General features: G+C 45.4%; 1 protein-coding gene across 1 annotated transcript in view; it reads right to left on the bottom strand.

The window, feature by feature from the left end:
* TEDC1 (tubulin epsilon and delta complex 1) overlaps positions 1-15,345 on the bottom strand; it is a 67,794-nt gene extending 52,449 nt beyond the window's left edge. The window contains exons 1-3 of the mRNA XM_048312928.1: positions 15,187-15,345; positions 14,185-14,263; positions 8,629-8,831 (exon numbers count right to left, since the gene is read on the bottom strand). Coding sequence (XP_048168885.1) covers positions 8,629-8,831; positions 14,185-14,263; positions 15,187-15,345 — 441 coding nt within the window. The remainder of the gene's footprint in view (positions 1-8,628; positions 8,832-14,184; positions 14,264-15,186) is intronic.
* Between the last annotated feature and the right edge of the window lie 2,146 nt (positions 15,346-17,491).

The following is a 17,491-nucleotide window of genomic DNA, read 5'->3' as shown; positions in this document are numbered from 1 at the left end:
CACACACCTGATCAAAGTGACAAGCATATATTTACACGAGCTCTCTCCAAGCCAATTTCTGAACTATCATCCTGCCCACACTTCAGCAGAACCAGCTCTCCTGGGGTAAAAGATCCCGGAAAAATAAACAGCTCAGCCCCATAACAGCTACACATTCCAGGACACCACCCATCACAGTCCCACCTAAGGTAGCTCACAAACTGCAAAACCTACCCCAGGCTCATAAACACACCTCAGGCCTCATAAACACACCTTAGTCCGACCTAAATATGATTAGTCCCAAAAACATGTATTTAACAATTTTTGCAAGGCAGCCTAGAATTCAGTCTTTAACACACAAGTTTTGCCCTAAACATTCCATCCCATGCTATTTCAAGTCAAATTACAAAAACAGGTGCCGGATCATTCCCAAAAGTGTGAATGGACTTGTGGTTAGACAATGCAGCAAGTGCATGAAAAAAACCCAACACTGCCAATGTCCTCCTGTCAGAATTGTTCTGAGCAGACAAGTCAGAGTCACGAAATACAGTGAACTGAAAAAAGCCATCAGATATGGAAGTAGTCAGAGGAAAAGAATAAGGGGTGGGAGAAAGGAGGGTGTGAAAAAAGACATGGTGCTATATCAATTTTCTGTCGCATTCCATACATCTGAGGAAACAACTTGTATGCGACATGCTCAGAGAGAAATTAAAGATTAAGAAGTTTCAACTTCAACAGCAGAAATGAAGCTGTTCTTTTTGGTTTGAAATACAAAGCAATCCCGTATGATCAGAAATCAGAGAGCAGGTGTACCAACAGTGGATGGAGATAAATTAAAGAAATACTTCATCATATAAATACTTTATCAAAGAACAACACAGGCATCAGTGTGTTTGCAGACATGAGAAGGGAGCATTTTTTCCATGACTTGCTCTATTTGAGGATTTTAGTGACTTGGTATGGAGTTAATCTTGCTCTGTTCATACACCTTGAATTACACAAACTCCAAAAACTGATTTAATGCAAAACTCCTTGCAGATCTGGCGATACGCCATAAGCAGGACTGCAGAGGAAACCCTCTGCTGTGCAACTTCATCTAGATTTTCTATACTATTCCTACTGATACAGGAATCTTTAAGGCTTATAAATTCTTACCTTAATAAATTTGCTGTGCCCTATACAGGCAATGGAAAAAAAAAAGGCTGTGCTGCCTGCACTTCTGGAAAACAAGGCGATGGCAGGGCTGGCTCCCCCAGAGATGCTCTTTTCTGACTATGAGCTGCCACCTGTCGGTCCAGGACAGACCCCAGCCACCTCCAATGCATCCCCAGCAAGCTGTGGCTTTTCCCAGGCATCTTCCAAATCCCCCCAAGCACCAGCTCTCTGCTTCCACACCTGGACAGCCAGCAAACAATTTGCTGTTCACACTACCCATGGAGAAACAAGTCTGCTGGAACATGGATAAGACGTTTAACCCATGGATAGATGCACTAGGTCAGCTCCCTGACACTAATCCTTGAGCAGAGCAATACAAAGCAACTGCCAGCTGAAACCTCCAATGCCCACTCCCAGCCCACTCCTCACCTGCACTGGAGTTACTCTGGGTCTAGACAGAGAATATTTACTCCGTTACCACTCAGATCTTAACTACACTAAGCACACAACCTGATATCACAAAGGTGGGTAGGAGCATATTTAGATCCTCACTGCAGGGCTCAGGAAAGGCAAGGCAATCACAAAAATCAAGCCAATGAAGTGCTTCTGCAGCTTTTACTGAGTGCTCGTTCCGAACTGCTCATAAGTCAGACAATGGTTTTGATGTGACATAACATATGTTAACTTCTGTAATTACACATCTTTAAACAGAAGTAGTTGGTTTTTTTTTTTAATTAAACACCATAGCCAGAAATAACAGCATCAGACATGCTTTCTTAATTAATACAGCCATATATCTATCTGCAGGAGGGGAAAATGTGAAAAGGAACAATCTGAACAGATGAATGAGAAAGGGACAGCACTATTTTCATTAATAGCACCATAAACAACACTAATTGGATTTCCTCCTAGACAAGGCTGGATCCAGATTAGATTTATGCAGGGAAAGATAGATGGTGTAAAAACCCACTCCCACATGGTGCACATACCAATTAAATCTCCAGATATTTGCATGGAAGAGCAAGTTTTCCACAAACATAGGTGCTCACAACATCAAAGTTACGCTCACGTCGCATTCAGCCATTAAAATAAAAAAAAACAAAGTCCTGTGTTTCCGCAAGGCTTTTTAGCTTTTAAGTTTCAATGCCTTTTGTAAAAATTACTACTCACAACAGCACTCCCAAGAGCTTACTCTTGGCAAAGAGTGAAAAAGAGAAGGTGCTGAGGGAAGACAGAAAATGTGAACACAGCTCTTACCCATGCCTGCCTTGTTCAAACAAGCCTATCTGGCAGTAGCCACAGGCCTGAGGCACTAGAGCAAGTGAGTTCTTTATCCCATCCCTCCTCACTCATTTGGGAGGTTCTTTAAGAGCTCTGCAATACAGCAAAAGCACTATGCCTTTAAAAGAGCTTGGCAGCACTGCCTAATCTTTGGAGCTGCAAGGCTTTAAAAGAACATTAAAATCCCAATGCTCACTGCATTACATATTCAGACAAAACACGGAAACTAAATATACTAAGACCAACACGTGACAGGGTAGACCTTAACTGGGAGAGCACAGCGTTCTGCAGGGCTCATGAAATGCAATACACAGATAAAGCCTTGCAGGGCTTCTCCTCTGCCTGCAGCTGCAGCTCCCCTTGCCCACGGCCATTTGCTCCACTGTGGCAAGAGAGGCAGCCCTGGATAAAGATGTAGCTCCCTACAGCAACAGCACATCTGGAGCTAGAGGAAAACAGGGGAAACAGCACCTGCCCTCCAGGAGAGAGGAGGCAGAGCTCTGCCATGGGTAGGAGCCAGCCAGGCCCCTCTTCATACACGAGAAGTCCTCCTGAGAGAAAAGTGCTTTATTTCAAAGGATCCTCCCACGTGAGTTAAACCCAGGTCGCTTACAGTGGGACACCAAAGCAGAGGTTGACCACATTTAAATCAAAAGGCTGCAAAGATAATCAGGACATACCACAGGTACTGGCTGCTCCCTGTCACTGGAGGGCAGGAGAGGCCCTGAAACATCTTAAAATCCCTCTGTTTCACCAACTGCCAAGGAAGGAGCTCCCTATGCTGCATTTTAGCAGAGTACCAGAATGACCATGGTAAACCTTCCTACTAGCAGGCCAGTCCTCATCATCTTCTCCTCACATAGCTCAAGTGACTCCAGTGCCTGTTGCTGAACCCCATCCAGAACACATCAGCTGTAATGTCAGGTTCAAGAAATTTTGCAATTCAGACATTACCAGAGACACAGCAGATTCAATAAATTATAAGCCTTTCTGATCAGTTCAGACTTGTCTTTTAGAGTGTTTTACTTTGACATGCTGTCTGAAAAAAAAACCAAACACCTCTTAATTGTGCATTCACTGTGTCAAGCAAAGACAAATGTTGGTAACTACACATCCTCCAGTGCAGCACAGGAAAAAGGTACCATGACAAGTTCAAAGTATGCTACAACAGACTTGTCAGCCACACTGAGGTGAGGAAAATTCTGCAGGAGAAACTTCAGGGATCCTGCGCCCTCTGTTCAGGTTTCACAGATGGCTTTTAAAAAAAGAGTGTTCCTTAGCAGCTACTGAATCCAGCAACAGTAATAGCAGGAAAAGGGCAAAAACATAAATGGTGAGAGTTACTAGGAAGACAGCACGACAAAGAGAATAGAAGTGTAAGCTCAGGGAGTAAGGGAGGAAAATCAAAAAAATGAAAGCTGACAGACTAATATAGCCCATAAAGATCTGGAAAGTAATTATGCTTCTGAGTCAGAATCAATAAGGTTAATAAAATTCCCTCCTCTATCCTCACTGGAATAGATGAAGACATGGAAAAAAATGCAGAAAACTTATTTTCACTGAAACTAGTGCCAAAGGTTTGCTGGTTTTCTGCTGGGGGGAACATCGAGCTTGGCTGCTACTTTAACACTTTCTTCTAATAACATGGTTTATGGAACAGCAGTGACTGTCAAGTTTTCTGTAAAAGAAAGGCAATTCAACAAGATTAGACCAAGCATAAGCCTTACACTATACTGGAAATAGCCAGTGAGCCAAACTAGACCGTGACAAACAAGAGATTAATCAAATTGCAAACCTAAGAGTCAGAAGGCATGTTTATCTTCATTTTTGCCCACCAGAAGTAATTAAACTGAGTTCACTTTGGCATGCTAGAGACACATGCATGAATTCCAAGTATAAGAGACATAATAGCTCTATTTGTTGATTACTGTAAATTCACAAAAGGGGAGGGGCATCCAATTTCACTCAGAGGGCCAGAAGCAGACAGAGGGAATTAGTGGAAACAAGAACCAGTGTTTGTATGACATCTCCTGATGATCATGAGGGATATAACATCACTACACCCATTTAAAAAGCTCAACAGCCTCCACGCATAATTAGATCACAGGGCACACAGATTAATTTCAGCTGTAGAAATAAAGGCAGTACAGGCAGTATTCCTCCCTGGAAACAGAAGGAATATGTGCTCACAGAGTACTGCTATTACCTGCCCAAACCATCACAGATTTGGAGAAAGCTGGGATGGTATCACTAAAATGTAAAAAGCAAGGTAAATATAAATTAGTCAAATACTGAATGTGCTAAAAAGGGAAGTTTATATCAATTACCTGCTTCTCAGAGACAATGAGAACTCCCCAGGTGTGCCTTGCAAGTTCAGTGAAGGAGAGGGTTTCACCTACAGGTTTTCAGCTGTGTCTTGTACACCAGGATTTGTTATGTGTGAATAGGAATCAATGAACAGCATTTGAGAATAATGTGCCTGTACACGAGCACCAAAGGAACAGAAGACATTGAGACAGACACAACAACACTGCCTATCTGAGATGGAAATCCACGAGGGCTGTCACAAACCTTTGAAAACCAAGTCCATCAATTACTGGCCCAGTGCTTTAAAGCAATTAACAGGTGAGAATTCCCAAGCAGACACTTTGGTAAATCAATGTGAGCCTCCAATTCAGATTGTACTTAAGTCTTTATAGATCCAACAGAGTTAGTGATTACTTCCTCTAAAGAGTTGGCCCATGCAAGGTTTGAACTTTCACTTACTGCTTCTGGAGTCACCAACCTGCTGACAGATGAGAACAATAAATTCAGAGAACAAACTTGAACTACTGCAGCCCAGCTCTAGACTTTACCATGGATCCCCTCCTCCTTCTCCTGCTCCTCCTGCCTGCACAGCAACACAGTTTGCTCCTTTAACTGTTTCCCCCTCCAGTTTACAAACTTCACATGCTACAAGGATCCTCCACTCCTGCTCACCAGGGCAACCTGCCACAGGCACCAGGATCCTGCTCAGGAGACTGCACCATTGCCAAAGAGTAGGAGCTGGAGGCCACGAGAAGAGGTGCCCTGAAGGAATCACATACCTAACACACAAAAGCAGTCATAGAACCCATAGAAGCACCCCAGGCTACTAACCACGCCTGTCCTGACCTACACCCACCTCACAGTGAGTATTGATTACATTGGCCACACTAAGCACCACCTCTTACCACCTTTCATCATCTTTGAGTTTATAATTTCAGGAATCACTTAACTTTTGATTCTGAAGATCTAAGGGCATGTAGAAGTAAGCTTGTGGAAGCTTTTCCCAGCTCAGGATCTAAAGATTAAGAATTCCATGCAGAGCTTGAGCTCTTTGTCCATCATGTGTCATGAATACCCTTGCACCTCTAAAAATCTCTTAGAGCTGATGGAAGTGTTCAATTTGCAGGGAAGAAAACTGTGTTGCTAAGGAACTGCAAAGGAAAAAAAGGCCAGAGTGTGGTATCTGAAATGAAATTAATTAATTTAATTGGCCCTTAATATGTTGAGTATTTGGCATAATAACAGCAATTTAGCAGGCTTTAGGCTTTGTTTCAAACTTAGGCTGAAAGAATAGTCTGAATTTAGATCTATAAATGATTGCACACTTAATTTAGGGATTAGCTCCATTCTCTTTTCTCACACAACAAACCCTGTTCATTTTTGTGGATTTCACACAAAATTTTAAAAGCAAACCACACGAATATCAGTTTGAACTACAGCTATGCCTACGGTTATTGAGACTCCTCTTCTTTTAAATGAAGACAAAGGGTCAGGATTCTCTCCAAGTTTCTTCTCACTAGCAGACCAACAGATGTACTTTTCCAGCAAGTACTGGCTTTCATGCTTTGCTCATTTTGGCAGAGATCTCAGCCATGCACAGAACCAAATACTATCTCATGGATTTTTGTTTTGCAACATTCCACTTCAGGAAAATATTTTCAATTGTTTGTAATCATTGAAGATTCCGTACCGTGGAAGATTTTTCAAGTTCTCAACCGAGAATTTCATTTCAGTTGTTTTAAAGAGCATTTCCTTTTCTCTCTTCTATTTTTTGAGACAGATCTTTCCTGAGTGAAGGTTTTTTCCTCTTCTTTTACCTTTTTCCTTCACTTTACTTAAATAGAAGAGTTAAGACTGCAGAGACTACATCTCTGGTGTGTTAGCTTACAAGATGTCAGGTAGCAAAGTAAAAACCTCACCTTCCCCCTCTCTAAGATTTTGGGGCTCTGTTGCTGAACACTGTCTGGCTGATAAGCAGGCTTTGCCACATGGTTATCTCACAAAATAACAGCCAGCAAATAATAGTATCTAACAACAAAAAAACTGTGACAGGTTTATGAAACAAACAACAGGCTTTCATGAGTGGCTTACAAGGAGCTGATCTACTGACCAAAATGAGGTGTGTTACCCACCTATCTCCTCCTCATCCACCACTGCCGCCTTGCATCCTTGCCAGTGCATTCCTAGATCTTCATTTGGTTGGCTCTTAAAGGTTGAATTTATTGGTTTTGCAATGCCTAGTTGATCAAATAAAAGATAAGACCTCTCCCTCAAAATTCCATTTGTTTTAACTTTCTTGTGATGGAGAATCACAAAACCCACTAGTTATGCTGTAACTCCATTCTTTTTTCTTTTTTTTGCCTTGCAAATATCTATTTTTTGGAGCATGAAAACTGCTGGATCAACGCCATACAAGAAATGTTTCCATTAATACAATGAGCTTTATGTACACAAGCTAACTCCAACTTCCAGTCTATACAATTTTTGCCTGGTCTATTGAAAAAAGAAATTTCAGACTCAAACCTTTCCCAACACCGTTTTGGACAATTATTGGGTAAAAACATTTAACATGCATTCCATGCTTTTTGAGAAACACAAGTACAGGAGGTGAGAATTGCAGTGAAAGACACACCAATATGTGTGGCTGTAAGAGATAACATTGTATTACCATAGTTCTTTCATCCCTTTTTGGGAAATGCAAAACTTAAAGCCTTCAGAGAAAATAATACAGGTGCTGCCCCATTCCCTGAATTCATGTCACATTTCACTTGTCACTCTTTTGTAATAGAAATTAATGACACAAAAAAACCTGCCACCACAGATGAAAAACAAGTAAAAGGTAAAATAGAGGTCTGAAGTAAAAAGTTCTCCAGCACTATGTTTTTTTCTGAAATCTCAAGGCACCGTTCACATAAGTGCATGGCACTGCCACTCACAGCTCAGCCTCTTGTGCTCCCTCTTGTGTGCAGCAAATAATTGTAGTGCAGCAAGAGTGGTCCCTTTCCTCAAAATACTGCTTATAATGTTGTTACAAAGAGGATTCTTTCCTTTGAACTGTCTTCCATTTGTACAAGTGTCTTCCTTCTGTTTTTATATTGCAGCTTTCCAAACTTCTGTTTTCCTGCTTTGCTGTCCCCTAAAAAGGCTCTAGAAAACCAGGCAGCCTACAGCCTAAGGGAAAAATGTATATGGGGTCATGAAAGACCACAGGCCTTAGACATCACAAGATTATCAGCAGGTAGGGTTTCTGACCTACAGTGTCCTTTACAAAAAAACTAAAAAATTCTGTGAGCCTGTCATTTTGAACCAGGCTGATAAGTAATGAGTGTCTGACTAGAAGATGGTTACTTAGAAAAGACTTTCTATGTACTAAGAGCTTTTTACTGATGGAAAAAACATACTCCACTGTGCTCTCAAAGAGGTTAAAATGTCATTAGTTACCTCAAGAGCAGTAGCTGCCATCTGAGATCCTGTTGTTTGTAACAAGTATTATTTGCCTTACCCTTACTTGCTCTACCCAGTGCCAGCACAGCCAGCATTCACTGCTAACCTGTTTGCCTGCCCTGCAGAACCATTCATGGTTCAGTCTGGGAGCTCAGAACTCAGAAGCAGAGAGATTAAAGACATTCACTTACTTGTACTCCTCCACAGCGGTTTCACCTAGACTGGAAATAGAAATCAGGGAATTCAGGCAGGGGTGGGAGTTTGATAAAGAACCCAGATGACCTGCACATAGAAAGCTTAGAGAAGGGAAAGAAAACAGATGCTGGCTCCTGTAAGACTTTTTTAAAGCTGAAGTCACTTACCTGTCAAGGTACCACCCATCACACACTGGTGATAACACAGCTGCTGTCACAGAACGTGACTCATGGACAGGGTAAGGTGGAAGGACACAACCATGCTCACCGTGCACACAGAGGTTTCATCCCCAGTCTTTACTCTGTTCCGAGCCAGAAGCTGCTCCAAGAGGCCCAGTCTGTGCAGCAGCCAGGAAAATGCCAACAGCAGTTCCCGACTTCCCATGGAGCCATCGGGGGGGAGCTGATGGAGCTGTGGCCTGTCATAGCCATGGTACCACAGCGCTGACTTCACAAACCTGATCTGGGTATCTGAAAAGAAAACAATTGAGAATAACACACTGCACACAATGCATTTATCCACTCAGTTCCAGAAACTGCTGCCTCCTCTGAGGGTAATATTTTTCATCCAGCCTCAGGAAGACAGTGGGGACTCAGTCTACATCAACAACTGGTGAAGGGCAGGAGGTAAAGGGTAAAAGCCTTCTTTATGCTGCCCCATTCTGATTACAGGAACTACTGCTCAGGGAAAAGAAGAAATTCAAAGTTGGGATTAAGACCAGTAATGGCCTCTTGGAAATTAACAAAGGCAACAAAGGTAACTAGCCAACCCCACTACAACAGGACTCCAATTCACCTATTCATTTTTTATGAGTCACCAAGCATACTATGAATTAGTAAACACTCTGAATCACTTTACTCCTGAACGAAACAGGAATTTAGAGATAGGAGTTTCACAGCCTGCTGCAAATCTCTGAGCACCAGAGAGCAGAGATAATGCAGCACAGCACATGGGCTACTAAATTCTCAGGAATGCTCTGATCCATATTCCTTCACACCAGCAAATGTTACCTGACAGCTACAAGACAGGCACTGCAGGACTGTAAAATACTGAGGAAACACAGAGAAAGTTGTTATTAAAAAAGGTTCTGCACAGTAAGCCGTGGCTCTGTCCTAAGTCAAAAATAGAATAAAGAGCATAATTAGGAGGACAATGAAAACAACACATACTGGCTAAGAACCAACAGTTGTAAAAGGAAGACCTGCTCAGAAAGTTTCTGGAATTCTCCAAAGGCAACAAGAAGCAAGTGATTAAGGAAGATTCAACCAATTCAAGACATTTAGACTTCCCACTGGGATTCAGCTTGCACAAAGAAACCAAGGCACTGCAGTGGAGGGAGAGGAAAAGCCCTTGAATCAATGACAAGTGCCCAGCAGACAAGAACCAGAGGGCAGGAACAAATAGTGGTTTCACATGAGGGCTCTGTGCTAAACAGCTGCTGTTCAAACAACTCAAAATGACACTTAGACAATGTGACACTGACAGAAAACTTGCTGCTGATGTGATATTAGTAGTAAAGAATGCAGGCAGATCACGAAGGACTGCAGAACCTTGAGCCCATGCTTTAAAATGACAGATAAAAAGTATTTTTAGAAAAAATGAAAAATTACGCGCTCAAAGAAAGAAACGTTCCTAACTTTACTGACATAAGAATGAGCCTGGAACTGATCAGTGGACTCAGGAACACAATCTCACATGATAAAGTTTTTAATGACAGTGTCACAATTGGTTCTGACATGCATCCAAAGGCAAACTCGATGTGAGAAACCTAGAAAGGACACTAAACAGAACACAAATACCCACCGTGACCCTTATTTCTTCACTCCCACAAAGGCTACAGAAGATTTAGAAAGAAATAAAGAGAAAGGACAATTACAGAACAGCTGCATTGTAAGAAGCAATGAAGTAGGACAAGAAGATGAGCAAGAATGGATATGACAAAACTCTTCAAAATCGCGAGTGCAGTGCAATGGGTCAAGAGTGGATAATTTATTTGCACAACATTCAATACAAGAACTGTGAGCCATCAAAGCAAGTGAGTCAAACCACAATATGAGATGCTCTTCACACACGCAGCAAAATTCTGAAATTGCTCACTGTGGGACACTGTGGACTCTTAAGAGTCACCCAGGCTCAAGGAGGAACTGGATTTACAGAACAGGACTTCACGGAAAGTTATGAAACACAAATGTATTCTCTCTGGATTGGAAAGTCTGAGATGCAAACTACTAGAGGCTGAAGGAATATTCCCCCACCGCGTGAAAGCATCCATCTAGATTTGCTCTTTTCTTTCCCTTGGGCATTCACTTTGACAGCTGTCACAGCTGTCACAGCTGGGTGGAGCTAGAGGAATCTACAGTTTGATGCAGTTTAGGCATTTTTACAAAGCAAAAGACCTAAATCACTCCATTTGCTCTTTCCACAGAACCTGTGAATGAAACAAGCAGCTTCCCTTCCCCACGTTATGGTGGCAGAAATGCCTATGGCTTGCTAAAAATCCTGCCATAGATGCACACTCCAATCCCTCAAGCACAAGAGGAGCATGGAGATATTACAGATTTTATTTTGATCACTCTTGAACATTCTGATATGAGCAGGGTTTTTTTCAGGTTGTCCTGTCCTTTTTTTGTGTGCACTTGTCAAGAAAGGAACTGCCATAACAGGTAAAGGCAGAAATACTCCAAAAGGAAGGATGATCAGTTCATGCTTTCCTCCTTTTTCAAAGCAAACAAGCATCCCATGCTGCCATCTGCAGTTCAAGGAGCTCCTCTAAAAATCACATATCAAAGTGGCGGAAAGGAGAGCATGTCAGGTGTTTTTTTTTTTTAATCGCCATTTCCCTGCTCTGATATATCACTCAGGCAAGATCCACCAAGGCAATTCACCACCTGAATTTCTGTGTTCTGTGTTTCTGTTCTGGTCCTTTATCTCCCCCTCTTTCATGTCTCCCTCTGCAACACACTGCCCTCACAGGAGAGGGCATAACTGGTGTATCAGTCAGGAACTGGGAGTGAGCAGCCAAAGCATGGATCTGGAACTGGGGCTCAAAGAGCCTTCCCATGACCTTAGAGAAGTCACTTTATTTTCCTCACATCTGGAGTGCTCTACTTAAAAGGCAACAGTGATAAATGGCAGTAAAGGTTATGTAAGCACCCAGGACCAAGATGGATTCCTCCAGAACATGAAACCAAGAGACAGGAAAAAACATCACTCAGATAGAAGATAACACCACTCAGACACCTCTTTGACATCTTCTTATGGCATTAGGATTAGGTAATTTATAGACAACGACCTACAACAGGCCTTCCAACTAATCTCCATCTTCACATTTATTATTTACAAAAGTATATTCAGCAAGTGAGACCAAGCTGGGGAGGAACCTCAGGGTTCAGCTCACTTAGAACTATACTCAAGGCTGTGCTCTTCCACTGTGAGTCCTGACAAGTATTTTGAGTGATTTCCAAGATGATATTCAAATAAGGGCTATGGACTATCCTAGCGGGCTAAAATGGAAAGGAACTATAAACCAAGTACAAGAACAGACACATACATTACTTCATGCACTCAGACAAGAAACACCTGCATAGGCAGTGGTATTATGGGAAACTACTGCTTCAGAACAACATTTTCTGCTACCTTTGTCAAACAAACAAAAATATATTGCAGCTCCAGACCCCTTTCCCATGCTATAAAATCTGAGCAGCAGTTCCAGAAAAGAAATGTTTCCTCCAACTATCAAAATGCATACTGCACTGCTACCTGGTGTGGCTGTCAGGTTGTTAACCAAATTCATCAGCCTCCATGAAGAATGAACAAGCAGCATGAAACCATTAATCATGATTTCATCTGCAAGATTATGCCTGGAGTACTATCACACAGCTTACTCTGACTCTCCACTGTCCAGAGACACACTGCTGTGACATGTTTAAGGGGCTGGAGTTTACAAACAGTTTACACCTAAGTTTACAGTAAGTGCTTTTCACTGTGTGAAGAAAAAATTCTCCCAGAACAAGAAACCAGGAGCCAGTTGCAGAATTTTCTAACCACTGACTGGCAGGCTTCAATGGGATTCCTGAACCGGCCAAAGATCAGTGTTTCCTTTGGAAAAATAAAGGATACAAGGCCACTGGAGAATGGCTTCTCTTTTCCAGAAAGCCGTTTCTATGCACACAGTAACCCTTACACCAAAGGAGTCCTCACAGCTTTCCCCTGGGATCTGGCAACTGCTGCTCTCCGTGCTCTAACCAAGGTAATTAAGAGGTTGCACAAAAAGAGCAAAGAAGAGAAAAGCTTGATCTGTGGACTAAGGCACTCGACTTGGATTAGAGGAATCTGTTTCAATTCTCTACTGTACAGCAGGATTCTATACAAACCTGAGAAAGTTATTTAGTGCCTATGCCCAAGGCTTATTTCATTTGCATTAAATACACGAGAGACCAGAGCTGGGGCAGAGAAGAAAAGCAGTAATATATTGATTGTGTTCACAGCAGACAACTCATCCACTTGCCAAGCAAAAGTAATTAGTGTCATTTGAAAAACACTACAGCTCTCCAACCTGAATTTCAGCTTTAATCACCAAGTTGTGACTAAAAAGGTTTCTAAAAATCAGCTGAGCAGTTCTGAACAGAACCACACATTGCTACCTCACAATACAGCAGTGGAGGCTGTGTTTGCTCTCTCTAGAGCCAGCACCTGCCACATGCACTTGGAAATTCCATCCCCAAATGCTACAGGCAATTAGTATGGGAGCAGCCAGGATCCAATAAGGTTGCACATGTGCAGGACCACATCCACGATGCTGTGGGAGACAGTCAATAAACAGACTTGCCATATACAGCAGATTGTGGATGACTGGAAAAATAAAAACAGCCAAATGAAAAACAGAAGTCCTCTGAGTAACAGGACTTCCTGCTGAACCACCAGCAAAACTATGCTGGTTCTCTGCATTCCACAGTTTGTAACCTTTTTTAATTCCATTTACAGAGCCAGCAAACTCTCAGCTACTCAGGGGCTTATATAGTGCTGTTTAGGGTGTTTTGCTTTCAAGGGCAAAAGTGAATTTTAAGTGGTTTTGGTATGAGGAGACCTTGATTAATCACAATACAATTCTCATATAATGCAAAGGCCCTAGATAGACATGTTTTATTGAATTCTCAATGAAAAGGCCCTAGATAGGCATATTTCAAGAGACAAGATGGGGACTGGTGGTGTACTTGGAATAACATACATTTAAGACGTAAACAGTCTTCTGCTATTGTGAGAAGCCAACCTACATTCAGCTCCTCTCTGGAGTAGTGGCCCTGTCCATAAAGACATTACTCACAGCCCCCCTAGAATAATCACACACACTCTATTTCTTGTTCTGTCTAGAACTTCAATCCAAAACACTGCCTTTATGGTCCTCATGTTGCAATTCATGGCTCTGACACAGGACTGGATAGAAAAGTACCAACAGAATCATGCATGGAATAGGAAAAGAAGGAATCAAAGGAAAACCAAATCTATTCCTCTAACTGTCTTTGCAAATACTGAGAATGCATAACATCATTGCAGAGATTTACCCGCAATAAAATGTCAGAGGGATGCAAGAGCCTGGGGAAACATCCACGTTTCCAGGACAAAGCACATCAAAGAGGAGCAAACCCACCTCACAGTACATTTACTCATCAGTAAACCTGGTGCCCAGTACGTCGGTGGCACAGGTATTCAAAATGGAGCACTCATGACAGGGAGCAAGGAGCCACATAAAAGGCGCTACAAAACTAGTCCCAGTCCTTCCCTGGGACAGATGGAAATTGCAGGCAGCCAGACTGACCACGTTACCTATGGCGTCAGACTCTGTCCACCTGCTCCCGTGGATCTGTTTCAGAAGCACATAGAGCAGCCTCCAGAAATCCAGGCTCTGCAAAAGACAGGGGTGGAACAGGAGATCAGCAAAGTATCTGCCACATTACTTACTCTTAATTAGGCAATTAAGCCCATATCTGAACATCATACATGGAACAGCACACCTGCATCCAGCCAGCACCATCTGATTACGTAGGTTTAGGTACTACCTGTTGCATGAACACAGAATCTACAGAAAGGTGCACCCAGGAAGAAAAGGGCTAATGCTGGCTGTACAGCAAGACCCAGCACTTCTACAGTGAGACACATGTGTAGAGGAGCATGGATTCCAAAATGTGCTCTGACACAACCACATACGGCACAACTCACCAGTAGCCAAACAAGCACTCGAACACTGGTAAGATCTGACCATGACAGTGTCAAAAACTCACAAACAAGAGGCAGCACAGAATGGGCTGCAACTAGGAATCATTTCTTGGCCATGCAAGGACAGCATGGTGACAAACTCAGTGATTCTTGCAGCTGGAATTTCAGTCAACACTCGTAAAATCCTTAAAATAGCTGAGGAAGGGAGGTACCCTGTGTGCGAGCTGGAGGCCTCGGAGGCAAAGCAGCAACACCCAAGCTGGGGTACAGTAAAGGGCAGCAAACCTCAGGTGACACTGAAAGGTGTTGCAGACCAAGGTGAAATACCAAGCCTTAAGTTAAAACCACAGCAAGACAAAACCCTTCCCAGAGCAGCGAGTTTGCTGAGAGCTCCCTAACACGTGTCAGCTGGGCCCACACCGAAGCGGGACCACAGCGAAGCCCCGCACGCAGGTGCCTGTCCCAAGGCTCAGCGCCCCTCGCGCTGCCATCCAGACCCCGTCCCCGGGCCCAGCCCCGCTCGGGGCTCGCTCCCCGCTGCCCTGTGCCTGTGCCCCGCAGGAGGCGGCGCGGGGCGGGCGGGGGTCTCCGGGCGGAGCGGCCGGCGCTCACCGCCTGCGGCCGGTCGAACCTGGCGCGGCGCAGGGTGTCGGGGGCGGGCCGGGCGCGGGGCGGCAGGGCCCGGCACAGCGCCCCGACGGCAGCGGGCAGCGCCCGGCCCCGCTCCCGGCCGCGCTGCTCCCGGTGCTGCTCCCGCTGCCGGCCCCGCATCCCGCCGCTTCCCGCCGCTCCCCGGCCTCGGCGGGAGCGCCCTTCCGCCCCGCCCGCCCGCGGCGGCGCCCCCTGGCCGCGGGGAGGGGGCACTGTCCCTGCCGGCGGCTCCCGGACCGCCGATGGTCCCGGTGCTTATTCCGCCTGCGCGCGTGGCCGGGGCCGAGAGCGCTCCGGGCCTCCTCAGGCAGTGCCCCCACACATGTCACCTCCCACTGCTCACACGTGCCCTGAGCCATGGACGCGCCTCCTGCCCCGCCAAAAAACACGCGGGGAAGCCCTGCGAGCTTCCCCCACCCTTCTTGGTGGACAGAGCTGGTGTAAAACCCGGCTTCGGCTCTTCCAAAAACAGCTCTGCTGCAGTCAGAACAGCTTCTCGGACGATGGGAGAGCGCAGGGTTTGGCAGCAGCAGGTCTGCAGGTATCCCTGCCTGCCTCTTGCTCAGCGGGCTGTGATGCGGCCAGCTCGAGTCCCCAGGCATATAACCCCTTAAATGAAGCAATCCCGGGGATTAATCCTTGGGGGCCCGTGGGGGAGAAGCGGGTCTGCTATTTGGGAGAAGCCGGAGTTCCTGAGAGAAGTCCACCCTTGGCTAGAATTTACAAAACCAAAACCTGGCATAGAGATGGATTCCTGCTGCGGATTTACAGAGGGAGCACAACTGGTCTGTGCCAGGGACACCGGTCTGCTCCGCCAGCACTGCGGGGATCCTGCCTGTGCCTGGACATGAGACCTGCTGGAAGCCCCCACTGATGGTTTCTTGGCCAGTTCCCCAGTTCATAGTCCATTTAATGTGCTCACTGTGGATCTAGCGTGATGCCTGTACTTTCTTTTCACCAGGATCTGAACAACATGAAACAACATGTGAAATTCCTTCCTGCTACAAAACAGGCTCTTGCAGCCAAATGGCTGCTTGCAATGAGGAGAGAAATCACAGTGGTCCGAAGAGACCTCCAGCCAACATGAACTGTGTGTGCACTCTTTCCCTCTGGTTGCTCCTCTCCTGCCTCCCACCCCTGTGCTGCAGAGCACAGCCCCTTCCAATGCTGAGCGCTGCTTTAGAGCTCTCCCAGTCCTGTGGATCCTGGCTCCTGCTCCCGCTAGCCCTGAAAGGACCCCTGGGTGTGAGTTATCCAGGCTTAAGGATTTTTAAAATATCTTCTCTAGCAGCTGTTGTCTCACATCCTCCTTTCCTAATGGTCTGGAAAGCATTTTCCTTATCCCTTGTCCAGTTCTAGCTCAGCAATCTGTATCCACTTCTTTGCTCTCCTTCCTCACAGGCTTGGCATTTCCACATGGTTCCTTGCCTTTGGTTTCCAACAGCCCATAAAGTCCTTTTTTATTGCCCAGAGCCTTATCGAACCTGGACAATCCTCTGCTGTCTTTGGCATCCTTCTTGGCTTTCCATACCTTGCTGCTATCGGGCGCTGTCTAGCCCCTCCATGACACATCACTTGTCTGTTTTCCCGTCCCTGCTGCAGTCTCCAGGCAGGAGGACCTTCAGCTGGAGCCAATTTCCTGTGTTTTCCTGACCACTCCATAAACCCTGCTCAAAGCTATCCCTGTCCCCACACACATTCCTCTGTCTAGGCCTTTCCCCCCCCGGGGCAGCTGCTGAGACGAGGGCTCTCCTGCATCACCCAGTGCACACACAGTGCGTGGTTCTGTCCATCACCCCTCGTCTGGGCTCCTGTCCCCCAGCCAGCACACCAACCCCCAGGGCCAGCAAACATCACCAATCAGCATGGGAGCAGCAGCTGGGATTCACACCATCCCAGCACACCGAGAGCCCCGTGCCACCTCTCCATTCCGCTGGCCAAGCCAACCCCGTGGTACCCCAGCACGGGCTGGCTGCCCTCCTGGCCAGCGTCCCCTGGTCCCTTGCCCTGTGGCTCTCCCGGCACGCAGCCCCGTGGGCACAGCTGACACAGGACGCCTGGCGCTGCAGAGGGCTGGCACTCGGCCACGGGCAAGTTGGACGCCAGGCAGATCACTCCAGCCTCTCTGGCGCGGCACAGCACAGCGGGTTCTCAGTCCCGGCATGTGAGGCCCCACTTATCTGCTCTACCAGCTGCCTGGGCGGTTTTCCCAGGGTGGGAGAAGCCGATGGGAAGGCAATGGTTTCCTGCTGCAGAGATGGACCAT

Source organism: Corvus hawaiiensis, chromosome 9 (assembly GCF_020740725.1).
Source record: "Corvus hawaiiensis isolate bCorHaw1 chromosome 9, bCorHaw1.pri.cur, whole genome shotgun sequence".
Classification (NCBI taxonomy): Eukaryota; Metazoa; Chordata; class Aves; order Passeriformes; family Corvidae; genus Corvus; species Corvus hawaiiensis.
The sequence above is the reverse complement of the archived record's forward strand: the minus strand, read 5'-3'. Positions and strand labels throughout refer to the sequence as shown.